General features: G+C 32.6%; 2 protein-coding genes across 2 annotated transcripts; one reads left to right on the top strand and one right to left on the bottom strand.

Annotated features, from left to right (window-relative positions):
* Window positions 1–204: 204 nt before the first annotated feature.
* On the top strand, window positions 205–2,886 carry LOC107468010 (transcription factor bHLH30). Its single transcript, XM_016087253.3, has 2 exons — window positions 205–1,081; window positions 1,998–2,886. The coding sequence occupies exons 1-2, from the start codon at window positions 500–502 to the stop codon at window positions 2,499–2,501; spliced, it is 1,086 nt and encodes a 361-aa protein (XP_015942739.1). The 5' UTR covers window positions 205–499; the 3' UTR covers window positions 2,502–2,886.
* A 17,475-nt stretch (window positions 2,887–20,361) lies between these two features.
* On the bottom strand, window positions 20,362–21,900 carry LOC107468011 (50S ribosomal protein L34, chloroplastic). Its single transcript, XM_016087254.3, has 2 exons — window positions 21,636–21,900; window positions 20,362–20,790 (listed from the first exon to the last, which is right to left on the bottom strand). The coding sequence occupies exons 1-2, from the start codon at window positions 21,829–21,831 to the stop codon at window positions 20,540–20,542; spliced, it is 447 nt and encodes a 148-aa protein (XP_015942740.1). The 5' UTR covers window positions 21,832–21,900; the 3' UTR covers window positions 20,362–20,539.
* Window positions 21,901–27,863: the final 5,963 nt, after the last annotated feature.

Here is a 27,863-nt window from a genome sequence, read left to right on the forward strand (position 1 = left end):
TAATTAATTATTAATTGAATGGGCAAAGCATGATGATGATAGGATTAGAAGGAAGAATTAGAAGAGTATAATGAATGATCACACATGAAAAGGAGGTTTTGTAGTGTCCCACTTTATTTCTTTTTTAATATGTCTCTTAGCTTTTCACTAACCCCCTTGAATACCCTTTTCATTTTTATTCCTTGTGCAAGTGTAAAGCAAAACCTCTCCAAGCTTTTGTTCTTCTTCCAATCCCTTCTTTTTCTTAGTCACATCAGACAAAATCAGAATAAATAATAATAAAAAATACAAAACACCTACATTCCTACCTTATAAGCTTCTGACATTTTGAATCTCCATATATACATACATATTTCATTTACTAATTTAATATTAATATTATTATTGTGACTTGCAACAGGCACAGTTGCACAAAGATATTGTTATATAAAGCATTGGAGTTTGTAATATTATTGTTGAATAGAGTTTTTCAATATATGTATATATATATGAAAGGGAAATGAAACAGGAGATAAATCATAATCAGCATCAAGGGGAGTGTTCTTATTCTTCATCTTCTTACAATATGATGCATCAACACAACATGATGATGATGAGTGATGAGATGATCTTTGGAGGAGGAAGAGGCTTCATCAATAGCAACAATATGAACATGATGAACATGAATATGAACATGTTGTCTTCTTCTGATCAAATGATGCATCAGCAGCAGCAGCAGCAGCAGCAACCATGGTCCATGCCATCAATACAAGAACTACCCTTCAACAACCATGAATCGTTTATTGTGCCTCCACAACAACAACAACAACAAGCTTCACCATATGCAAGCTTCTTCAACAGTAGAAGGGTTCATCCATCATCGTCATCTTCCATGCAGTTTGCAGCAGCATATCATCATCATGAGGGTGCTACTTCATCATTTGATCTGCAAGCTGAACTGAGCAAGATGACTGCTCAGGAAATCATGGAGGCTAAGGCTCTTGCTGCTTCCAAAAGCCACAGTGAAGCTGAGAGGAGGCGTAGAGAGAGGATCAATAATCATCTTTCTAAGCTCAGAAGCTTGTTGCCTAGCACCACCAAAGTAACTCTTCTTCTTTTCTCTTTCTTCTCTTCTCTTCTATCAAATCAATTCAATTTCTTAATAATCTCGATGTTAAAACACAGATTCATTAAGGATTTGATGTGTGTTTATTTCATTCATTTATAAAAACCTTTTCAAGAACTGTTACTGTATTGTTGTTATTGTTCCTTAATCATTGTCACAAAATTTAGGTATATTTTTGTTAATTTTAATAATATAATTGATGTAATTAAAATATCAGAAACTATTTAAAAAAACACGGAATTGGTTAGTAACTTAACTCATGGTTGATATATATATACTATAGATAGAGGTAGGCTTTCTGTATGATTGCTCTCTAGTTAATATAACTTTAATTATGTGTTTTGGAGAGTGTCTTTGTTGTGTGGTAGTTCCGAGGAAAAGTAATTAAGTGTAGCTAAGCTAATTAAAAGGGTAAAGGGAGGTGGTACCGTTAATGTCGCAGGGTTGATACGATAAAGAGGAACCAAGAAGCAGTCTCAAAAAGCTAATAAGCTTCTCTTCTAATGCTAATACACATTATTGATTAGTCAAACTCACCTTCGAGAATTCAATTGAAAAGCACCCTTGTCACTCACACACTCTTGCTTCCACCACCACTAATATTTCTATTTCTATCATGCCATAACCTACCAACTTCTCATCACATTTTAAAGTTGATGTTACCAAATAAATTAAAATATATATGGATTTAATTTTTTAGGTCTTTTTTTTTGTTTTTACTTTCAACTTCTCATATAATGTTTTACACGTTTTATTTAAATTTAAATATAATTAGATAATAATTTACCTAAATATGTCAAATTATCATTAAAAATTGTACCTAATTAAATTTTCATCTATTACAGTATTCTAGCTTGTATTGATAATTGTATGAAATAATATATAATTTCAGACAGATAAAGCATCATTGCTAGCAGAAGTGATTCAACATGTGAAGGAACTGAAACGGCAAACATCAATGATCGCAGAGACGAGTTCAGTTCCAACAGAATCCGACGAGCTCACTGTGGACGATGCATCTGATGAAGATGGCAAATTGGTAATTAAAGCCTCTTTGTGCTGCGAAGATAGGTCCGATCTCTTGCCTGAACTCATCAAAACCTTGAAATCAATGAAGCTTCGAACCCTCAAAGCAGATATCACTACACTCGGTGGCCGTGTCAAGAACGTCTTGTTCATCACCGCTGAACAAGATTACTACTCATCATCCACCGGCAATGAGGATCATCATCATCAACATGACCATAATAATAGTTACCAATACTGCATTAGTTCAATACAGGAAGCTTTGAAGGCAGTTATGGAGAAAAGTAATGGCGGTGTTGGGAATGAGCCTGGTTCTTCTTCTGCAAGTGTCAAGAGACAAAGGACTAATATCATATCCTCCATATCTTAGATCCAACGCTTTTAAATTGCGGTTGGCAACGGTTATTTATTAGGTGAAAACTCATGTGTAATTGTATTCGTATAAATCAATTTTATATGAAAATAATTATACGTGAATTTTCACCTGTTTATTAACTAAAGTTGAAGGTCTTTATAAAATTTTAGCGGATTAAAGGCCTAGTTTAGTTTGTTGTTATATATTTTTATATATCTTTTGATTTGAATTATATTATTTATATTGTAATCTTTTGTTTTTGGGGGTGTTTTTTTCATGGTGTGCTGAGAAATGTGATTACTACTACTACTACAATGTATGTTGTTGTGTCCTCTATATATCAACATCATCATATATTTGAAGGAATGAGGTAATGATAATATGATGTGTTTAGTGTTTAGTGTTTAGTGTATGTGTAATGGTTGACAGCTTATATATACATTATGAGTGGTTGGATACAATGGATAGATAGAGAGAAATTTATTAAACAGGGAAAGTAATGGATATCTTTTTAGTGGGAAGAGAAACCTTCATGCATGTGCTTTGCTGTTGCATTTTTTTTTTTTCTGGATTTCTAAATTATTGGTGACGATGTGAAGAGACTATTAGTGGTTAACATACATACATATATAGGACAATTTTTTATTTAAAAAATATAGTTATAAGTTTAAAACGATTATTTCATTTCTTTAAGAATATATATAATTAACTTTTTGAGTGTATGATTAAAATTAAAGTATCATCGGAATAACTAATTAACTTTTCATATGTAATTGTTTACAAAAATTATGTTTTCTATGTAACGATAACATCTAATTAAATGTTAATATAAAAGATATTATATTAAAAGTGCATAAAATTAAGTTTTTTTATGATTAAAATTTAGCAAATTTAAGCTAAAAAATAGTTTTCAATAAAAAGCACCTTTTTAAAGTTCATGATTATTGATTATTTCAGAATTATTATATTTTTACGTAGCCAGTTGTTGACCATCATCCTAAGTATTATTACAAAGTATAAACGATCATTTCGTCTTTAATTTTTCTTATTAATTTTCTTGCATAAAATATATGCGTTTCTTTAAACAATTTAAACATAAATTAATTTTTTATATTTATTATAAGAAATAATCTTTATAAAATTAAGTAGATACTAGTAAACTAACTTTAATCTTCTAATAATTTAAATATAAATTAATAAATACTAAATAAAATAAATTTTAATTGTTTTGACTAATTTTTTTGTTATCAAATATTTGTGATATATACGGATATACAGGATATATGACTAACGATAAATTGTATATATGGGTACAACTTTAACATTTTGTCTTTTATTATATAAATTTAATTTTAATATACTAATAATATAAAAAAAATTTAAATAGTTATTCAATTATTTATTATGATGTCAATAAAAATAATTAATTTTTAAATTATTATTTAAAAATTATTTAGGATGTCCATATAAATTTTTTTCATACGTTATCGTACATTAAAATTAATTAACTCATTATATTTTACAATAACGAATATGAATTTCATCATTAATTTTATTTACGTTATTGTAATTCATCTATATACAAGCAGTGATACTAATAATTTGAGGTAAGACGGTTTACAATATAACGTGCATGTGATAAATATGCACACTACTTATACAAGAATTTTTCATATTTAATATGCGGTAGAATAAGTTTTACTTTTACTTTTCATGGTATACATGAAGTATTTAATTTGAGGCTAGTTTAAGAATTTTCTTAGAAATATACTTTTAGTGCTTTTAGATCAAGTTTTTCTCAATCTTATATATAAAAATTAAAAGAGTACACTAATTAAAGATTACGAGAAAGTAATGCTATACACATACATGCAAGCTTTGTAAATTCAAACGTAAGTACTGTTCGGGATAAATAGTATGACTACAATTCGATTAATTATATGTCAAATAATTTGTTATTATTATTATATTAAAATATTAATATAATAAGACTCATAATTAAATTTAGAGCTTTATCATTATGATAGTGATCATAATATTGAGAGATAAATTTTTTATAATTTAATCTAAATTATTCTTGATCATAGAATTATTAAAAAAGACATTATAATTCGCAAATATCAATATATATATATAATGGTCTTTATTGGATAGAGATTAATAGATCTCTTTTATTAAATTATATATATAAATTGTGCATATAGAGATATGACCATTGAACTGACTCAATTTGAGAATTTCTAATAGTTATAATTACCGCATATTTGTCAATAGAATATTTTCAAGATGAACATAGTAATAGAGTTTCCTTTGACCTGCGACTATCATAGTAATTAACAATGTATTTATTATACTTTGATTCCGGATACTTAATATCCTATGGTGCTAGTTGAATGGATATTGGGTATGATTTAAATACTTGTAGAATTAATGATTAGTCAATAAGGAATTCATCAACTCTCGATAAAGAGTTTGAGCTCTATGATTATGATGATTGAGATGAATAAAACCTTGGTCAAGGGAATTGAATGAATAAAGAAATAAATTTCTTAGGTCATTCACAGTTCATTATAATAATAGTAACAAGTTAGAGTTTGATAATGACAATTAAACATTACTCTAAGGGTTAACCAAGAGTTGAAAAAGATGGAAGGAATTATACTTTGTTCTTCTGAGATTCTTAGTAAAAATATATTATTTCATACTATCGGGTCGTTGATGAGTGTTGCTAGACGACAACCTTGATTAGTAAATTTAGTATCACTAATTTACTACCCGCTTAGTATTGAACCTATGGAGTCACACACTAACGAGTGTTCTAATCTTTGTTGTAGAATTATTTAATTATTATTTTAATTTGATCAAATAAATAATTATATTAATTCAAATGGAATATTATTGTATTCTTTGCTAGCACCAATAATATAATAATAATATGATAATTGAGAATATTAAATGAGATTTGAGAATAATTAGTTATTCTATTTCTGAATTTGAATTATAAATTTGGATGAGATCCAAATCGATTATGTTTTAAATTGCTATGATATGATTCATAAAATTTGAAGGATTCATATTTGGAATTTCAAAATATGATTCAAATTTGAATTGAGAATCAAATTTAAAATTAGTAACAAATATTATATATATGTATGCCAAGAGTAGAAGAAAAGTGAGAGAATAATAAAAGTTTTATTCCTTTACCTCTACACACAAAAATGTATGTGAGCCTAATTCTTGGAGAAGAATTTTATGGTGTGCAAAAAGTTGCAAAGAGATTCTCAATTTAGATCACATATCCATTGGTCAAAGAGTTGACAGCAACGGTTAGCCTCGGTGTGGATACGCATAGCGCCTTCGTACCATCGAAGGAGAAAAAGATTTTTACTAGCATACACAGGTATTTAGATCTTATCTATATATTTTATATTATTGGAATAAAATTTAAACACAAAATAGATCTTTAGGATTACCTTCTTTTCTTCCGCTGCGTGTTATGAATACATGGTAATTCTTCAGTGATATCATAGCCAGATTTTTTGTTTAAATTTCTATTCGTATTTTCTTAAAATTTGTGAATTAATAGGATTAATTCAAATTATTTTTTAAGCATACGATGTATTTATTTTTATTGAAATGATTTTTTAATAAACTAATAGTTATTTTTTAATTATTTAATTATGATTAAATTATTATTCTTTTAATATAAAAGTTATATTTATAATCAAATATTTTATTTGATTTTATTTATTTATTTATTTTTATTGTGATTTTGATCACAATAAAAGGAATAAGATGTAAAATATCTTTTGTTTGTTTCTGATATATATAAGTATATATATAAAGGTCAATTTTGATTTGATAATTTTTTAAGGTTACACGTTAGTACATGAAAAATTAAATTTTGATTTGATTGATGTATTTTGAATACTATTGTAACAACTCAACTTTTAATACGTCATGATCGTACTAAAAGTAAGGCGTTACTAACATGTTTTCCTTATTAGTTATTTAATATTGAGTGTAATACCCTAATGTTTTTAAACTGAGTTAAGCTTTACCTGGATTATATTTAGTAGTTGATATTCAAAATCTTGCGAAATTTTTAAAGTAATATAAAATCTTTTTATAAAATAATTTACATGTGTAAAAATATTGAATAACTAGTTTTTGATAGAATAGTTATTAGTTGAAAAATATAAGTGAATCTGGAAATACTAACATGAAAAATGGGTGTACTAAACTGTGAAGACATAACAATAACAAGCTTTACTCATATCAAATAATTATAACAAGAAACATCATAGTTACAATTTGTAATCACTCAATAAAAATAAAACAAGACACACCGAAAATCCTAATTCTCTTAATTTGTATAACTATGACTAAAACAATCACATATTCTTCCTTCTTAAGGTAAACGCTTAATGTTTTATATCTACGTCCTCGATAGCTTGCTCTTACTAGTGCACTTGTCTTTTCACCTCAACTGAGCAGTGTATTACTTTTTACTGCATCGTTCATGAAGATGGTACGGCGAGAGGGGTGAGAAACAAAAGTTTCTCGATAGTTTATCTATATGGTGTCATCGTATCCATCCTCAACCACTCCGAGTTTTAAAATAAAAACAGTGATAATGCAATGTTGTTTAATTATTATTTTCAAAAGTCATTGTTAGTCGGAGTGGTGTGACTTTTAGATGCTTCTCATTTACCTATGTTATGACATGTGTGATGCATACAAAATGCCTATAATGTTAAAACATATAAATGTAAACTCATAAACTTTGGTATGATGTTCTCATAGGGGATAAAGCAAGACAAAATAAATAATAAATAAGAGAAGAATAGTAATATTGTCATAGATAAGTCAACCAGAATAAATCTGAATAAAATAAAGATCTTAAACAATATCATACATCGTAAAAAAGGAACTCTGAATAAAGAAGGATCTTTGAATGCAATAATAAACATAATCATAAATCAAAAAAGGATAAAAGAAGAACAACCATGAACACACTTTTTATTGCACTTTTCATTACTTTTTCTCGTAGCTTTTATGGAAGGTATTGAGCTCAAACCGGTATAAAAAGTGGGAGTCCCCTTCCTTTACCGAAGGTTCTTATCCCAAACATTTTGGCGATCACCTTCCCTTATCGAAGGATCATCTCGATATCTTGTCTTTGGGGGTCACCTTCCCTTACCGAAAGATCATTCTCTTAATTCAATTTACAATCAAGGTTATTTAGACATACACAAGAAGGAAGTTATGACAACCTATTATTATAAAATTGATGGGAGTCCCCTTCCCTTACCGAAGGTTTCCAAAAGTTTGCCGATCACCTTCCCTTATCGAAGGATCATTTCGATTATCTTGTCTTTGGGGGTCACATTCCCTTACCGAAGGATCATTCCCTCAGTTCTTTAATGCACATAAGATTGTTATTATAATGCATAATGCGTATGAAGGAAAGAGACATTATATCATGACATTTAATGCTAACATCTATATATGACATATAAAAATTAGCATAAAACCCCTACCTCGAGTAAAGTTCCGATAGGTATTTCGATGCAAATAGATGCGGTTTGTTAGTAAAGAGAGACTTGTTCCATAGCTAGACTTTGTGTATACTATAATGTTTTGTATAGAAAAAGAAAATAGAATGAGAAAGGAAGGATCAAATAGCTCTCAGGTATGTGCAGATTATGTTAGGAGGCATTTAGGTGAAATCTTCAATCTGAATCGTCACTTTGTGAGCCCTATAACGTTTTCTACATTTGGAATTTTGAAATAGCTATTAGAGACAAATTTATAGAGAATTGAATTATCTTTAAAATGAATTTTAAACAAAGTCAATTAGATAACTACAACTTGAGATATTCTCAAAATACTGTTAGTATATCAGGCTGGCTGATAAGAGCACGATTTTCTACTATGAACTTGTAACCGATTTATCTACCTAATTTAATTTGAATTTGATTTTATACTGAAATTAAGCAATAGAGCTAGTATTCTTATCTTTTCATATAACTAAATATCATTCAAATCTAATAAATGTAGAATTAATTATGACTATATTTTAAAAGGTTGTTTATTATCGGTTAGAGATTTACTACCACTAGTGCTTTCATATGTTTAAATTTTAAATTCAAATCTTAAATCATTACCATTTTAATTAATTAATTAGTTATTAAAAAAAATGACTTGATTCAAAAAGTTGGGATGTTACATTGAGCTTTTAGTTCGAAATCGTATTTTAATCTTTAATAAAATGCCAGATAATTGTTTTCAACTCACTAAAAATCATATATCAAATATCACCAACTAATAATAATCACATAATTACTAATAATAATAAATCTTATACAAGTAAATTAAAATAAAATTCAAATACAACACCTATCCCTCTGTATAAAATAAAAATCTTAAACAAGTGAGAAAACTCTATGAAAATAACTTAACTCATAAATAAAGTCAATAATCACCCTCAACTTCAAACTGAGTCTTCGAACCTGTATCATTGAAAGAGTGAAAGATATTGGGGTGAGAACAAACCACATGTTCTTAGTAGAAATGGAAATACCATCAAAATAAAGAAATACTTGCAAATAGAATTAATTTCATTATAAAACAATTTTTTTAAGTAATCTTTTGAAAAAGTTTGGTGAAAAACTTACTTTAAAAGGTGTTTAAAGAAATTTTTTAACTTACAAATCAGTAAGATGAATAGTTTAATGAAATAAAAAGGACCAAAGACGTGCCTAGTAACTTTCTACCCAACTCACCTCGCTCACTCCTATCCAAATAATATATACATTAGAATACTCAATCAACACCTAGTCCACTTGCCTCAACCTTCATTACCACATACCAGAAACCATCCTCATCACGCCTCCACCAAAAAGGGTTTCTCAGATAAACATACACATACAAACAAACAAAAAAAATCACAGATAGGATTCAAGTACAGCAAGTAAAACAAGTAGTAGATGAACATGACTAAGTAGTTAAGCAAACCAAAACAAATACACACTCAATCAAAACATACAAATGCATATGATGCATGCCTGTCCTGTGGCTAATGAGCTCATCTGTCGGTTATACAGTCAAACCGACATGTCTTGATAGCTAACCATTGGACAGTCCCCCGATGCACATCCCCATGAGTCTATGTATAGCTTTTTCTCATATATATATAGGTCAACAAAATATCGAGTCTCAATTTGAAACACGTGGTGGCAAGTCACGGTACTTTATCCAAGAAAACTTGTATCTCAGATAATTCAGATAAATAAGCCATATGAATATTTCAATCATAATTCATCAATATTCACATCATTCTCAATCATGTCTCATTCATCACGAATCTTGTCATCAATATCAAAACCTACGTCATCAATCACAGTTATCACACCACATCACTATAATTAACCAGAATCATCACCGGATCTCACACCCCTAACACCTCAATTTCAAAGACAACCTTCAAACAACTCACTAAACTCGCCTCCAAATCAATAGCACACATTTTTCATCATATTCCTTAAAATAACTTTCTTCCTTTTTAACTCTTATGTTTAATTTTATTAAAAATCTTAAACCCACTTTCCTATTCCCAAATCCTTGAATTTATACTCAATTTCCTACTTTAAAGTCTTTGGCTAGTTAATCAAATCTCTTCTCATTATTAGAAATCAAATGAGTTTAAAACTACAAGTTAACAAAATTATAAGAATCCAATTTTCTTTAATAATCTTTAAAAACATTTAAAACATACTTCTTTTTTTAAAGCTACTTAAATCAAAATCGTTTTCAAAATCACAACTAAAACTTCTTTAAAATTCTTAGAAAAATTCCGGCAGCACCTCCCAAAAAAATTGGAGTTTGCCACCCATTACGGGTCCCCTTTTTTCAACTTCGACTTAATCAAAACCAACATTTCAAGTTAACATTTTTAAATCCATCTTTCATAATCAATCAGAACCAATTTCAAACAAAGATTCAAAATCAATATATTCAATCATTTTTTCCAGAAACTCTTAAAAAATTGACAAATCAATAATCAATTCTGCCACAACTTCAATCACAGCAGAAAATCATTTCAAGCACAGAAATTAATTCACTTTTTTTTATACAAATTCATATCAAATTGTGTTTTCATTGAACACCATGCCAAATTTCCATGGTGATTCATCAGACTCAATTTGGAATCAGATTCAAACTAGCTTACAACGCTTGAATTCAAATGATAAAAAATAGAACAAGATACATGAGAAAATTAAAGAAACTTGTGCCAAAATTTGTGCAACCTTGAGCGAGATGATTCAAAAGGAAGCAGCTTGTGCTACATCAGAATATTCACAGCCAGAATCATCAATCGACAATCCCAATCCAACAATTCAAACCAATTTAGAGTCAGAATTTCACCCAATCAACAAACATTTCACAAATCTACAAGAGAAAAACTCATCACTTACAGATCTACAATTCCATGGTTCAGATTCAGATTATGCAGATGTAGATTTGGAGAATGTAGCAACAAAAAATTTAGAATTAGCAGTTCCAAAAGAATTGGAAAATGTAGCAACAAATATTTCAGAATTGGAGAATGCAACAACAAAAATTTCAAAAGAAGATGCAACAGACCGAGGAGGAAGCAATATATTTCAATTTTGAATTTCAACCTCAACAACAACAAGAAGAATCAACAGAAAGTACAGATCAAGTAGAAATTCAAATCTCAAACACAGAAATTCAATCAAAATTTCAAGGTCCGATTCCAGAAATTCCAGATCAAGCAACAAAGTAGCAATCATCAATGTCAATTATCAATTAGTAATTACAATATCGTGGCAATACAATGTCAGCAACAATTAAAATGTTCATACCAAAATTCAAATATCATAGATCTAGAAAAGAGGAAGGAAGAGACCGCCATGGAAGGCAGTGACAGTGTGCAGAGCGGCGTGGATTGGAGCAACGGCTGCGATACAAAGATCGGAGTCCTCACGATGTGGAAGGGAGATTCACAGGTAGGGAGAATCGGGCTGCCATCTTGTGGTGTAGTGTCTCGTCCCGGCACTTTCCGTCATGTTTCTCCTCTCGTGGCACGCCCACTGTTAAATTTACATGTGAGCATGGAGAAGAACAAGAACAGAGAAGCCAAGAAGGAATTGAGAATTGAACTTTTATAATGATGAGACTCAAAGAATACAAAGCTATAATTTGCTATTTATACAAATACTACTTCTAACAGAATGCTATAGCTGCTCTAACTAACTATACAGCTCAACATGTGTAATCAAACCTACTACTAACAATTTTCTATACAAAGAGAAATAATAGCTAAAATTAACAAATTCTAACTAATAGAATAAATATCAAGTAACACCCTCCCGTAAGCTTGGAGCATTGGGAGAAAAGAGATCCAACAATCCAAGCTTAGAATAACCTGCATTGAAAGGCCCAGGAGCAAGAGGTTTAGTGAGAATATCGACAGCTTGATTATTGGTGGAAATGGGAAGAAGATGAATCAACTTTTCTTGCAATTTGTCACGGACGATATGGCAATCAGCTTCGATATGCTTGGTTCGTTCATGAAACACAGGATTAGTTGCAATGTAAATAGCTGAATTGCTATCACAGTATAAATTAATAGGCTTTGTGATTGGAACACCAAGATCTTGAAGAACATAGCTCAGCCATTGGGCTTCTCTGGTGGCCAGAGCTAAAGCTCTATACTCTGCTTCTGAGGAGGAGGCTGCAACTGTAAGCTGTTTCTTACTCTTCCAAGTAACCAATGATGGTCCAAATAAAAACAGTATGCCGAGATGGATCTTCGAGAGTCAACACAACCAGCCCAGTCAAAGTCAGAGAAACCAGTAAGTTACAAATCAGATTCTGCAAAGAAGAAGAGGCCTGCAGCAGGGGAACCTTTTACATAACGCAGCACTCTATGTGCCGCCTTCAAATGCTCAGTAGTGGCGCAGTCCAAAAACTGGCTTAGCTTCCCAATGGCATAGCTTATATCAGGCCTAGTATTTGCTAGATATAAAAGCTTGCCCACAATTCTTCTATATTGACTAGAATCAGTGAGCAATTTTCCAGCAGTTTTACTAAGCTTTGCTCCATAATCGATGGGAGTGGTGGCAGGTTTGCACCCTTCAAATCCTGTTTCCTTGAGTAAATCAAGAACATATTTTCTCTGGTACAAAGCAATTCCTGTCTTAGATCTTGCCACTTCTAGACCAAGGAAGTACTTCAAGTCTCCCATGTCTTTTATCCGAAATCTCTCATGAAGAACATCTTTAACTGAGTTAATTTCATTTAGATCATCACCTGCCAATACTAAATCATCGACATACACGAGAATTGCTGTGAATCCAAGTGAAGTAGTCTTGGTGAAGAGGCTGTAATCTGATTTACATTGAGTGAATTTTAACTCGAGTAAAACTGATTTGAGCTTGCAATTCCACTGCCTACTCGCTTGTTTCAATCCATACAAGGACTTTTCAAGCTTGCAAACTTGACCAGGCGAAGCTTCCAAACCTGGAGGCACCTTCATATAGACCTCCTCATCAAGTTCACCATGTAAAAATGCGGTGTTGACATCAATTTGTTTAAGGTGCCACCCTTTTACTGCTGCAACAGCAAGTACCACTCTCAAAGTCCCTAGCTTTACTACAGGACTGAAGGTATCTCGATAGTCAAAACCAGCCACTTGTGTGAATCCTTTGGCAACAAGTCTTGCCTTATGCCTCTCCACTGTACCATTTGGGTGGTATTTGGTACGAAAGACCCATTTACATCCAATTGCTCTCTTTCCAATTGGCAAAGAAGTTAGCTTCCATGTTTTGTTTTCTTCCAAGGCAGTCAGTTCAGCTCTTATTGCCTCTTGCCAACAAGTTTGAGTGATTGCATCCTCATAAGTTTTAGGCTCTAAATTTTGAATAGCAACAGAAAATGCAAAATGCATGGGAAAAAACCTAGTATAAGACAAGACATTAGAGAGAGGATACCTTTGAGCAGTAAGCTGCGATGAGGGTGAAACAGTGTTGATGGTTTGACACTCATAGTCCTGCAAGTATGCAGGTGGTTTAGTTTGCCTAGTTGATCTCCTTACATCAGCAACTTCAGGCATAATGGAGGATTCAGGCAGAGCAGCAGAATTATGAGTTGAAAATTCTTCATGTGATGCAGATGTGGTTTCCAAATGATCATGAATTTCAGGATAAGGGAGAATTTCATCAGTTTCATTTAATTCAGAGGAAGCATTATCTTCCTGCTGGCTGAGATTTGGGTGATGCAAGCTTGGTTGAGTGGCTGCATCATCAGTGTTTAAAACTTGTATCTGACTCCCTTCCAAAAATTCATAATCAAAGGGATGAGATGCAACATGAGATGAATGAGAGGAAGCTGAAAAATTATCATTGTTGGCATTATTGGAGTGACAGTAAGGAAAACAATTCTCATAAAATTGGACATCCCGAGATAAGAAAATCTCTCGAGTTTGTAAATCAAAGAGCAGGTATCCCTTTGTGCCCTCCCTGAATCCAAGGTGTAAACACTTTCTTGCTCTTGGATCCAGCTTGCCCCATTGTCGTGCAAGGCTGCCAGCATATGCTAAACAACCAAAGACTCTGAGAAGGGAAAGATTTGGCAAAGTCTTATAAAGAACTTGATACGGAGACTTGTTTTGCAAAAAGGGTGTTGGCAGTTGATTAATTAAATAGACCGCATGTCCAACACTGTAATTCCAAAAAGATTTTGGCAAATGAGCATGAAACGAGAGTTCTAGCCATAGCAAGAATGTGTTGATGCTTGCGCTCAACAATGCCATTCTGCTGTGGAGTTTCCACACAAGTTCTTTGGTGAGATATGCCATTAGAGCTGTAGAAAGTAGGCATTAAAAACTCAGGCCCATTATCTGTGCGAATTGTTTTAACCACTGCATTAAATTGGGTTTTAGCAAAAATGACAAAATCTTTAACCAATGAAGAAGCCTCAGCTTTAGTTTTCATGAATAAAATCCAAGTAAATCGAGAACAATCATCTACTATAGTGAGAAAATAACGCTTCCCAGTAAAAGAGGGAACAGAAATAGGTCCCCAAATATCAACATGAATGAGGTCAAGTACATTAGCTGTAGTACTAGAACTAACAAAAAAAGGTAATCGCTTTTGTTTGCCAAGATGGCAAGAATGACACGGTTCTGTATGTTTTGCACAATCAATAAACTCAAAATTCTTTTGCAATGCAACAAGCCTATCATGAGATGGATGCCCTAATCTAACATGCCATAAAGACTGAGAGAATTGGCTGCAGGAAGTTGCTGTGATGTGAGGAAGAGCTTTGACTTCTTTGTGCAGAATGTACAAACCATCAACATTGCTAGCTGCACCAATCATCTTCAAAGTGTGCAGATCCTGTATCTCACAAGCCTTGTCAGTAAAACTCATTTTGCAATGTAAAGATGCAGTAAGTTTCGAAACTGATATGAGTTTGAAGTTAAAAGTGGGAATAAACAATGCATTAGTGAGAAAAAGATTGTCAGAAAACATAATGGTGCCCATGATGCAGCTAGTAGTGAGTGCTCCATTAGGTAATTTGACAATAATTGGATCAACTTTGAAGTAATTTTGAAAATCTGCCAGGGTATATGATACATGGTCAGTAGCTCCAGTGTCAAGTACCCATGGCTTGTGTTTATTGATTGAAATATTTAGAGCTTTGACATGAGAATCAAATTGTAAAATGTTTACCATTCTACCTTTATAAGGAGAAGGATTTGCTTTGGCTGAAATCTGGTTGACACTATCAGAATGAGGCACATCTTGCTTGCTGAGCAGGGCTAAAAGAGCTTCTCGTTGCTCTGGAGTGAATTCATTAATGGTTGGTTCACCTCTAACCAATTGTGGAACACTAAAGTCATCATTTTCATCTTCAAGATTGTCTGCTGCAGTTATACAATTGAGGACAGGAGACTTTTTCTCAAACCGGGGTTTGAAGTTAGGTGGATAACCATGCTTCTTATAGCAATTATCCACAATGTGTCCTGATTTTCCACAATGAGTGCACTGCAATTTGATGCGATTTTGCCCCTTTTTAAATGGATTTCTACCTTTGTTATCAGGCTGAGAAGAGGCTGCCAGAATTTTAGCATCTAAGGCATTATCAAAGCTGAACAGCTGCCTTTCTTGCTGAGTGATCATTGACAGAATTCTATTCACACTAGGCAAATCATCCATTAACATAACCTGTAACTTAACAGTGGAATATTGCTCTCCAAGACCACGCAAAAACTTGGTGACTCTGTCCTCTTCCCTGTGTTGCCTAACATTGCCTAAGCCACATTCACATTTAGCACAATCGCAACCAGGTATACTTCTAAAATCATCAATCTCTTCCCAAAGATTTTTCAGTTTGGCAAAATAAGCTGTAACAAATAAATCCCCTTGTTTTAATGCATAAATCTCCTCATTCAATTCAGCTACTCGAAACCTATCACCCTGATAGTAGCGATGCTTAAGGTCATTCCATAATTCGTAACCTATGTTGTTCCAAAGAACACTCTGATAGATTTATGGACTAAGGGAAAGGTTAATCCAAGCAACTACATAGGTATTGCATCGTTGCCATGCCTTGAAATTAGGATCAGTTTTCTCAGGTTTCAGGATAGTGCCATCAATAAATTCAATTTTATTTTTGGATGTAAGAGCATTAGTCATAGCTTTGCTCCACGCACTGTAATTTGAACCAGTAAGGATTACATTGGTAATAGATATACCTGGATTTTCAGAAGGAAGTATGTAATAGGGGCTTGAGAGATCTTGATTCGGACTTGTCTTGTTGATATGGCTCTGGATCTGTGCCACTTGACTAAAGAACGCTGCGAATTGCTGCATGTCCATCGCAGGACCACCTCCTGTGGAGCCATCACTTGAATTTGATTTTCCTTCCATTGCTACGAAGATACCAGAGGCGGTTGTAATCTTTCTCTCTTGATCTCGTTGATCGGAAACTCGTTATCTCTCCTTAACGGGAAGACAGTTAGACAACAAAGCTCTCATCAAACTCTACGGTGTGAGTTCAAGAAAGAAGAAGAAAAGAAATAGATGAAGAAGAAGAGCGGATGCTGAGATTTCAAATAGGTATGAAGAAAAGAGAGAAGAAATTGTGTGAGTTCAAATCAAATGAAGGAAAAGGGGAAAAATAAAATTCACGAGTCAAGAACAGCGAACGAGCGTTTCAACTGTAAAGCTGGACTCATCATCCTTCTCTAATCACGTCAACGAATTGTGAATTAGAGAGCAAGTTTCTCATCCTTCAATCAGGATCTCAACGTTCCTCCATCCACGCTCACCGCACCATGTTAAATTTACATGTGAGCATGGAGAAGAACAAGAACAGAGAAGCCAAGAAAGAATTGAGAATTGAACTTTTATAATGATTAGACTCAAAGAATACAAAGCTATAATTTGCTATTTATACAAATACTACTTCTAACAGAATGCTATAGCTGCTCTAACTAACTATACAGCTCAACATGTGCAATCAAACCTACTACTAACAATTTTCTATACAAAGAGAAATAATAGCTAAAATTAACAAATTCTAACTAATAGAATAAATATCAAGTAACACCCACTGAAGCTCCTGGCAACAGTGGTTGGTGGAATTATGCATATGAAAGGCTGAGATCTAAGTCTATGTCACGACGACGATAGAGCTGAGAGCAGTGCCGAGGTTGGTGCTTTCACTGAGCGTAAGGGAGACGCGCGTGGTGCTCTAGTGCAATGGCAAGTGGCGGCTTCGACTGAAGATAGAGAGAAAGTAACAAAGAACGAAATCGAGGGAAGATGGAGAAAGAGCCACTGGAGCCGGACGATGGTGCCTGGCTCGCCAGTGGCGGTTCTTCCGGCAATAGCATCACACACACACAGAGTCGAGAGGAAGAGAGGAGAAAAGAGACATGGCTCTCTGTTTCTGGATTGTGGTGGAATGGAGGACAAGACTCCTAAATTTGAGGTGAGCCTTTATTGGATTGAGCTTTTACTTCCAGTATTAAGTACAACTCAAATTCATAAGTGGATCAAGTGTTACAGAAAATTATTTTATATATATAGAAGACCTATTTTTTTTGTAAATAATAGGAGTCTGGTGGTAAATTTTTTTTAAGCAGTAGCATAAAAAATATTATTTTAAAATTACTTGTTTTTTTATTGATTGTAATTAGTTTTTATAATTTTTATTAGGATTTATATTTTTTCTGTGACTTTGAAGATAAAGTTGTTTTAAAGAGTAGGGTAATAATGGAATTAGTATTGGGTTATAGCCCAATTAAAAAATTATACTATAAATAAGAGTATAATGTAATAATACCGGGTATCCAACTATTCATGAGTTAATTAGAAGGTCAATGCTAATGTGAGGAAAGAAATTTTTTTCCTCATCTGCTGAAATGTGTTGGAGGAAGAAAAAGAAAACACATAGATTGTTAGTTTTTTTTTTGTGACTAAACAAAAAGAAACAAAGAAAAAAAAGAAATTATCCTAAATCAACAAGTATAAGATGTTGAAGCTCATCACAAGATTCCGACCAAATAACATGAGTTGGATTGGTCTTGACCGCATATCTCGCCAGCCAATCTGCCAAAGCGTTAGCATCACAGGTAATCCATTGAAAATCCACAACCCAAGGTCTTGATAGAAGCTCTTGTATCTTCTGAAGAATATCAACTACATCATAATTTAGCCCATTTGCCGAATTTTTTAAAAAATGTGCAAAATGTCAAGAGAATCTATTTCGAATGAACAATAAAATGATAAAATGATAAAATAAAAAAATTTAAATTTAAATTTAAAATAATAACAAATTTATTATATATCACTAACACGACAAAGTTGAATTATTTTTTTAATGAAAATAATAAATTATAAAAGAGAAAGATATTTATACAAATGAAACATGTTTTAGTCAACAAAAAAAATTAAATGGAACATCTTATTGAAAATGTTCAAAAACGTACGTAAAACATGCTAAAGATTATTATTTCATTGGTAGACGCACTATTGTCGACCTTATAAAAACTTGTTAAGGTAGTGGCTAATTTCATCATTCTCATCGCCACATGGTGCTCTGCTATAAAAGTTTAAGCTACTCGTATGTACAAATTATTCAACATGACACCATAAACAATGAAATAATTGAAAACAATATAATCAATGATACCACTAGTTACTAGGTGTTTGGCTTAACTTGATATATACCATGAACATCTTCGACAAAGTTTTAAGATTTGATTAATGTTGACTTGCATTGTTGGGGTCTCCATTTATATAGTTTATATGCAAGTATATCACATTGAACATTACTTAAAATTTGTCATTTTTTTGCCCTCTATTTATATATATACACATCCACTTCTTTAATTTTATTTATTTATTTATTTTTTACTTTGGTCATATTTTTGTTTGATCCTAACATTGTTAAAATATGAAAAAAATTCTATGTCCTAAACTATTTAAATTGTGATATGTGATATTAATAGTTTGATGAATCAAAAAAAAAAGAGAAAGAGTGAAAGTTGAGAGAGACAGAAAAATTGATTCTTCTCATTTTAAAAATTTTAAACGAATAAAAATAAAAAACTGAAAAAAATATTTTGTAATTAACTTTATGTACTCTTTATGTACTTTTATTATAATTAATTATCATCAATATTAAACTAATAAAAAAATAATATAGATAAATATTTTTTATTAGAAAAGTTGCAATTCAATCGTCTTATTAGAAATATAAAAAATTTTGGTTGAATAAAACTATGACAACTCTTCTATTAATTTCAAATTTTTATGAGTAGAGTAAGAACTACACATCAAATGTGGAACTAACTAAATAAAAAGCACTGATTTTACATCTCTGTATTTAAAAGGCAATCTAATAGGAGAATTATTAATTCGAAAAACACAGTTCTAAGTTGTTCAGCACAAAAGTAACCGATCAAAAACTAATTAGTAAATGATCTCGAACAGTATAACAGTGAGAAAAATAACAATTAATAGAAACTTACCAAACCATAACCGTTGAAGGAATGTTATAGAATGCCTCTACTGAAAACCAGTCCAAGTTTGTGAACATGTTGGAAAAAACTATATTTGACTTTGTTAATCATATATTTATTGATATTAGCAAAATTACAAGATGCGAAGAACAATAACTCAATTACAAAAGTAAAATTTAAAAAGAAATATTAGAGAGCCATCGGAATTTATTATTTTTTATCATTATTTTTAACTATTAATCCAATTTCTTTAATCTAATAATCCAAAAATATTTTTTCCCATAATTTTTAACATTGACGACTAATTGATGACCGAAAACAATACTAATATTCCTGAAACTTAAATACAGCAAACATTTAAAATTTTAAATAATTGATTTAGTTTAAAATTCTAAATAATATATAGCCTTAGATTTCATAAGATAAAAATGAATTGACCCTCTAGTATTTTACAAACATTCAAGCAAGTATGAACAAAATGATAAAAAGGCTTAAATGATGATATTGAAAAATCTACACCCATTAACCATTCCTCTTCAAGCTTTCAAGTAACACAATCTCATTGTCCAATCTTAGAAGGTTGTCTACACTCCACAACACTCATTAATGTATGGATGCATTGTGATTATTCAGAAAAAATAATGCCATAATTAAGGAGAAAAAATATGGTAAGAAAAATGCATAAATGCCAATTCCACCCACACATATACTTAAACAGTAATGTTAAGGCTAACATAGCATAAAAAGTTGTATAAACAGAAATAATTATAAGAAATGTTGCAGCAAGCAAATTTGTAACAACAGTGCAACTTAACAAGAATTATGCATGACAAAAACAAATGTTGAGACATAAAATGCAATCTTCAAATATTTTAAAGGATACAAACCACTGTTATGGAAGAAAAGCTTGAAATCTAGACATGCTTACAGGAATCACAAATTTACCAACAGAAAGTAAATAACTATAAGCCTTCATGCCTTCATGCCTCTATTTGCCACTATTTGGGTGGGACTTGGTGCAAAGAACTTTTCGTCCCTTAGCGCGTCGACGCTTCAAAATTGCTCTCCCACTTGTTGTTCTCATTCTTCTGCGGAAACCATGGGTCCGAGCCAATGATTTCCGGGATCTGTTTCTCTTAGTCTGGCAAAGAGCAGCCTTGCCTGCCTTCACAACCAGGCCACGACCCTTTTCTCTTCTAGCCCGAACATCAGATGTCAACTCCAATCCCAGCGACAAACCTGGAAATGTTAAGAAGTTAGCTGAGATCAAGACAAACTAGAAGCTACACAAATTTAGTCATGAGGCTGGTTTGCAGCTCATCTTAAGAACAGAAGCGACAATGTGAACAAGCCTTGATTTAGTACATGAGTTAAATACCGTTAAAAGCACCTTATTGGCTTTGGCCAAATCGTTCGTACTTTTTGTTGCTATAAGATTAAAAGATCTGCCACCATGACCATGTCTTGAATTTGACCAAACCAATTTCATGTTGTTAAATAATTTGCATTTATCACTTGTATCTAAAGTTGGCAAATTAGATAAACTAATAAGTGTAAAATCGTGAATTCAGCTATTAAATATCAAATCAAAACAATTCCAACTAAATTCTAGATGTATGAAATTTAAATCAAAACACATCGTAAAATTAAAGTTAATTCCTCTGGTAATTGAACTTTCTACTATTCCCTAGTAATAACATAACATTGGTTCTTAAAGTTTTGACATGTGAAAATAATCCACGAAAGTAACAAACTTGACTTACATTTGTTATCAACAGGGGCTATTTTGACTATTCAAAATTTCGGGATAAAAATGAGTATTAATCCTCCCCAAGAAGAGTAACTCCCTACTGTACTTATGCTTTGAGAAATTTATGCATCTCCAATCTCATTGTTTTTCATAAGTAACACAAACGCGGCTTCACTTTTGGGTTTCACAAATGGAAGACAATTCCAGTTAGGCAGTTACAATCTCAAAACAACTATGAAGCTAAACGGCAAACTTGAATTAAAGAAATTGACAGAAGAAGAAAAAGAAGCAAACTTGAATTAAAGAAACTGACAGAAAAAGAAAAAGAAGTTACCTGAGAGGATAGAGGAAGGGAAGGAAAGGGAGGAAGAAGAGGAGGAGATAAAGGAGCAGTGGAGGAGGGGAGGGCGAGGGGAGGAGCGAGCGAGAGAGAGTGATGCTGGCGATGAAGCAACGTGGAAGACGAGAGATGCCGAAGAGGAAGCGACTGGGGCTCTGCTTATCCAAGGACTCAGTGGTAACGATGCCATTATCTCTTCAAGCCTTCTGGGGGCTCTGCTTGCTCTTTTGTAGCCTTAACTTTATCCCAATAAAGGATAAAGAAAGAACCCTACGTTAACAAGTCAAAATAAGGAAGTTTACTTAAGTTAGCTGAATAATTATGAGTTGATACTCAAATGGATGCTTGAAGCTAAATTAGCATCTCAATCTCATCTTCAAATATTTATTTTATTCAATTCGATCATTAAATTTGATATTCTATTAAAAAATAACTCCGTTAGGGAGTTAATGAAAATCTTGACAATGTATGCAATAAATTTGTTATTTAGTCTAATAAAATGTAGAATACAAATATCAACATATTTACTATATATAATTTGATAAAAAAAAATTTATAATTAATTTTATATATTTGTTATGTACTCCTACTATAATTAATTATTATCAACAATAAACTAATAAAAAATAATCTAAAATATTTTTGATTATTAAAAGAATTATAAACCTAAATAATTAATTAATAAATATAATATTATTATAAAAATACAATTCACAACTTCATAAAAATCTAGAAGTACAGTATGAATACAAAATATACGTAAACTAGTAAAAAAATAGTAATAGAATTTTATTGTAAATAATCATAAACCAAACAATAAAAAAATATGCAATAATATAATTATTAAACAAAATACTTAACAATTGAATAAATTAAAAAATTAATAGGATCAGTATTGAGCCTATATTCCATAGTCCAATTAAAAAATTATATTATAAATAAAAATATAATGTAATAATATGAAATATTAATGATGTAATTAAAAATTTTATTTTCTCTCTTTGACTTTAATTCTAGAAATTTTTATTTGATTTCTTTTGAATTTTCATTTAATTCTTTATCTCTTCATACAAATTTGTATCAAAAATACAAAAAGTAAAAAAATACAGAAAGATAGCAACAGAAAATTAGATTTAGACCTTTGGGATAATTAAGATTAGAGTTACTTATTTATTTTGATTTTTTTATTAAATAGTCAATATAATATTAATAGTTTTGTTAGTTATTTTAAATTTAATATTAAAATAAGAATAATGCTATGACTAATAAAATTTATTATTTGTTTTCAACATTCTAAATTCTAAATTCTAAATATTTAATTCTAAATCCTAAATTCTATATTCTAATAGTATAAAAATAAAATATTAATCTAAAATATTGACTAATATTAATAAAAAATATTAATTCTCTAATATACTTTTAAAACAATTTTAATAAAATAAACAATGTTTTAAAACCCAGTGGGATAGAGCAAGTTGTCACGACCTTGGACACACTCCAATGCTACCGTGTCAGCACTCGGACTTACTCAACCTTTTGAGTTAAGACCAAGTCAGCCTAACCGTCAGTATTTAGCAAGAAAGCTAAGAACACAAGAGAACATAAGAAAAAGAAAGCTTTGGTAGAAAGAACATTTTATTACTCAAGTGTTTATTACAAATGACTTACACACTCAAACTCTAACTTTCACTTCCTATTTATAGCCATCCACCTCCTTAATGGATTGTTAGAATTAAATCTAATCAACAGTCCAGATTAATCATCCAAAACCTTCATTACAAATATCTATCCTACCATAACTTTCTAAATACTTTTAGATTATTCCATACTACTTTTTATACTTTTATATACATCAAGACTCTTCTAGAATACTCTATGACCTTCTAGAGTCTTCTAGGACTTTCTAAGGTATTTTGAGACCTTCTAGAACATTTTAGAATGTTTCGGAACTATCTAGAGTATTTTCAAACACTCCAGAAAACTATAAAAATACCGTTAAATCTAACCTTCTAAAATTTACTGTGACATTCTTCCCCCACCTAATGCGCAGACGTTTTCGTCGTGTTCTGTTCATGATAGCGATCTAGGTATTTTTGGAATTGTCCCAGAGCTTCACAAGCTTCCCAACTAGCTTCGGTTATCGGGAGTCCTTTCCAGTTGATCAAGTATTGGATACTTGGTGGTACTTATCTTCGTCGCACGACGCGATTAGCTAAGATTTCTTTGATTTCTTTATCAAAGGATCTAATCACCACAGGTGGAGCACGACTCGAGTCACCTATATTCGGTTCATCTTGGTCTTTATAATATAGTTTAAGCATACTCACATGCAAGACGAAATGGATCTTCATATAGGGAGGGAGTTGTACTTTGTAAGCAATCTTCCCAATACGTCCAATGATCTCAAATGGCCCTTCGTGTTTGCAGATTAAACCCTTATGAACCTTGCAAAAGGCTTTGAATTATTGTGGAAGAAGTTTAATCATTATCTTGTCTTCCACTTGATAGCTTGCAGACCTCCTCTTTTTATTTGTCCATTTCTTCATCCTCTTTGCAGCTTTGTCGAGGTAAGAACGAGTGCCATCTTGTTTAGAGCTTAACTTCTTCTGAGTTTGAAAGTAACTTGTAGCCACATTATCTGTCTTGACGATGAAGTGTGAACCAAGCAATTATTGGTGCCAAGTTCTCAAACAATGTATCACCGCGGTCATCTCCTTCTCTTGGATGGTGTATTGTCTCTCTGTAGCATTCAACTTGGGACTTTTAAAAGTAATAGGATGTCCTTCTTGCATCAGAACTCCTCCAATAGTATAGTCAAAAGTATTAGTGTGGACTTCAAATACCTTTGAGTAGTCAGACAGTGCGAGTACTACTCCTTCTGTGATAGCAGTCTTCAACTCATCAAAGGCCTTTTGACACTCCTTTGAACATTTCCAAGAGTGATTCTTTTTTAGAAGATCAATTAATGGTGCAGTATTAGCGAAGTATCCTTTGATAAACCTTCGATAGTAATTAGCCAACCCAAGGAATGACCTCAATTCAGATACTTTGTTTGGCGGCACCCACTTTTTGTTAGCATTTGCCTTTCCTTGATCCATGCAGAGAGTTCCATCTTTAATGATGTGTCCCAAGAAGTGGACTTTGTCCCTTACAAAGGAACATTTTTCCTTTTTCACATATAGGTTATTCTCTCGCAAGATCTTGAACACAGTTCGTAAGTGTTCTACATGTTCCTCCAAGGTATTGCTATAGATAACAATATCATCCAAGTAGACCACTACAAACCAATCAAGATAAGGTCGAAAGATCTGGTTCATCAAGGTACAGAAGGTCGCAGGAGCATTGGTCAAGCCAAAAAGCATCACCAACCATTTATACGATCCATACCTCGTGACACACGTGATCTTAGACTCATCACCATTTACAATCCTCACTTGGTGATATCCTGACCTCAAATCCAGCTCTGAGAACCACTTAGCTCTACCAAGTTGATCAAACAAATCAGCTATCAAAAGAATAGGGTATTTGTTCTTGATGGTTACCTTGTTAAGTGCTCGATAGTCGATGCATAGTCTCAACGAACCATCATGCTTCTTTTGGAACAAGACTAGTGGGCCATAAGGTGCCTTAGATGGACGGATAAACCCAGTATCTAGCAAATTTTTGAGTTGCTTCTTCAACTCCTCAAGTTCTGGCGGTGCCATCCTATAAGGTGCTGAGGTAGACAGCTTTGTTTCTGACTCCAATTCAATTTTGTGGTCCACCTTCCTCCTAGGTGGTAGTTGCTTTGGCAATTCGGGGGTATCACATCCTTATTTTCTTCAAGGACTTTCTTGATTTTAGGAGGAACGTCTTCTCTTTCAGATGTTGACTCCTCTTGTAATATAGTCAAATATGTAATCTCTCTCTTCTTGAACCCTTTCTTGAGTTGTATAACAGAAAGTATCAGTAGTCCTCCAGTTTTAGAGACTGCAGGGATCATGCATTGAGACCCTTTCTCCATGACACATAATATCTCGTAGTATGGCATAGGTATTATATTTGCCTTCCTTTGTAAATTGAGCCCGATGACTATTTTAAAATCATCCATGGGTGCTACTGAGAAATCCACAAAGTCCCTCCAAGAACTAAGAGTCATCTCATTAACCCCTTTTTGCTACTCCCTTAAGGAGTTCACCTTTGGTATTCATGGGTTTGAACCAGCCATTCTTTTCGGTGATTTTCAACCCAAGTCTCTTTGCTTCATCAGGCATGATGAAGTTGTGTGTAGCACCAGTGTCGATCATAGTCATGACGGATTTTTCATTGATAAAGGTTTTGACATACATCAAGCCTTTCTTTTCTGTAGTGCTTGCCTCTTTACCTTTCATAGCAGTCATGAGTTAGATAGATCCAATACACTCAGTTACTTGAGATTGAACCTCTCGTTCCTCGTCAATAGATGCCAGAGTCCCTAACTTGGGATAGTCCTTCATTTGGTGTGGTCCCTTGCACACGAAACATCCTCCTTTAGGCATGAAAGTCTTCTTCTTTTTCCCGTACTCTTTCTTTGAAGAGTATTTCTCTTCCTTCTTGGTTGAGAAATTCTTCCTCTTGTCTCCGCCACCTTTAGTAGAAGGTTTGGAGGAAGACTTGGTTTTAGAGTCTCTCCTATGATACTCAGTGAGTAATTCGGCCACTACGATGGCCTTATCAATATCGTTAATATTCATTCTTTGAAGTTCTTGCTTTGCCCAAGGTTGGATTCCATCGATGAAGAAGAACAATGCATCATCTAATGCTAAGTTGGTGATTTGAAGCGTGAGAGTAGTGAACTCCTTTAAATAGTTGCTAATCTTAGAGACCACATTTTCAGGGAAGAATTGTCTTTTCAACTCTCTTTTGAAATCTTCTCATGTGGCTATGTTGCAAGTACCCTTTTCTATATCTGCGCACTTTCTCCTCCACCACAAAGTAGCATTATCAGAAAGGTAGAAAGCTGCAGTGCGTACCTTTATTGCTTCTTCGACCACCCCGTGGCCTTCAAAGTACCTCTTCATTTGTCATAGGAAGTTCTCCACCTCTCGAACATCCATTACGCCCTTAAACTCTTTTGGCATTGGGAGATCAATCTTTGTCGTCTCCTTTATAATGGTTGGTCGAGATTTTGCCTCCTCGAACCGAACTCGAACTTCCTCAAATAGCTTCAAGGAATTCTTAAGCTTTTCTTCGATTTGGAGCATACTTTCTTTGAAAGCATCTAGTTCTCCTAACATGTGAGTCTCGAGGGTCTTCTTGTCATGTTTTATCCTTTGGAAGCACTCATCCATAGAGAATAGAACATTCTCCAACATAGAAACTCTCTCTTCTAAGAAGTTATAGTCCTTACCTCTAGACTCACTTGAAGAACGGGCCTTCTTGCCTCCCTATTGAGAAGGAATAGTATCCCTTCCCTTTTGAGACTCAACATGCTCCATGGTTACACTAGAAGTCATACCCACAAACTACTTGTACTCCCTCTCGAACCTTGCTCTAATACCAAATTGTCACGGCATTTGACACACTCCAATGCTACTGTGCCGGCACTCAGACTTACTCAACCTCTTAAGTTAAGACCAAGTCAGTCTAACCCTCAGTATTTAGCAAGAAAGCTAAGAACACAAGAGAAAGGAAGTTTTGGTGGAAAAAATATTTTATTACTCAAGTGTTTATTACAAATCACTTACACACTCAAACTCAAACTCTCACTTCCTATTTATAGCCATCCACCTCTATAATGGATAGTTAGGATTAAATCTAATCAACGGTCTAGATTAATTATCCAAAACCTTCATTATAAATATCTATTCTACCACAATTTTTTAAATACTTATAGATTATTGCATACTACTCTTCATACTTTTATATACATCAAGACTCTTTTAGAATATTCTATAACCTTCTAGAGTCTTCTAAAACTTTCTAAGATATCACGGGACCTTCTAAAATATTTTAGAACGTTTCAAACTATCTAGAACATTCTCAAATATTCTAGAAAACTATACAAACATCATTAAATTTAATCTTCTAAAATTTATCTCATATATATATATATATATATACACTACAAGAACAGACCTGACAAGACATATATCATTCCACAACGCCACAAAGCAGTGACTACAAAGCACATTTAACTCAAAGCGAAAAACTCCTTACCTTTTTTTCTTCTTTCTCAGTTAAGTACATGCACATTCTTATAGA

The sequence above is a fragment of the Arachis duranensis genome, chromosome 9 (genome assembly GCF_000817695.3).
Source record: "Arachis duranensis cultivar V14167 chromosome 9, aradu.V14167.gnm2.J7QH, whole genome shotgun sequence".
NCBI lineage: Eukaryota > Viridiplantae > Streptophyta > Magnoliopsida > Fabales > Fabaceae > Arachis > Arachis duranensis.

Coding starts and splice junctions, on each gene's coding strand:
- LOC107468011 (XM_016087254.3), bottom strand. CDS start 21,831: ATGGCATCGTTACCACTGAGTCCTTGGATAAGCAGAGCCCCAGTCGCT. Junction 20,791..21,635: donor CCCTTCCTCTATCCTCTCAG/GTAACTTCTTTT, acceptor TAACATTTCCAG/GTTTGTCGCTGGGATTGGAG.
- LOC107468010 (XM_016087253.3), top strand. CDS start 500: ATGAAACAGGAGATAAATCATAATCAGCATCAAGGGGAGTGTTCTTAT. Junction 1,082..1,997: donor TGTTGCCTAGCACCACCAAA/GTAACTCTTCTT, acceptor ATATAATTTCAG/ACAGATAAAGCATCATTGCT.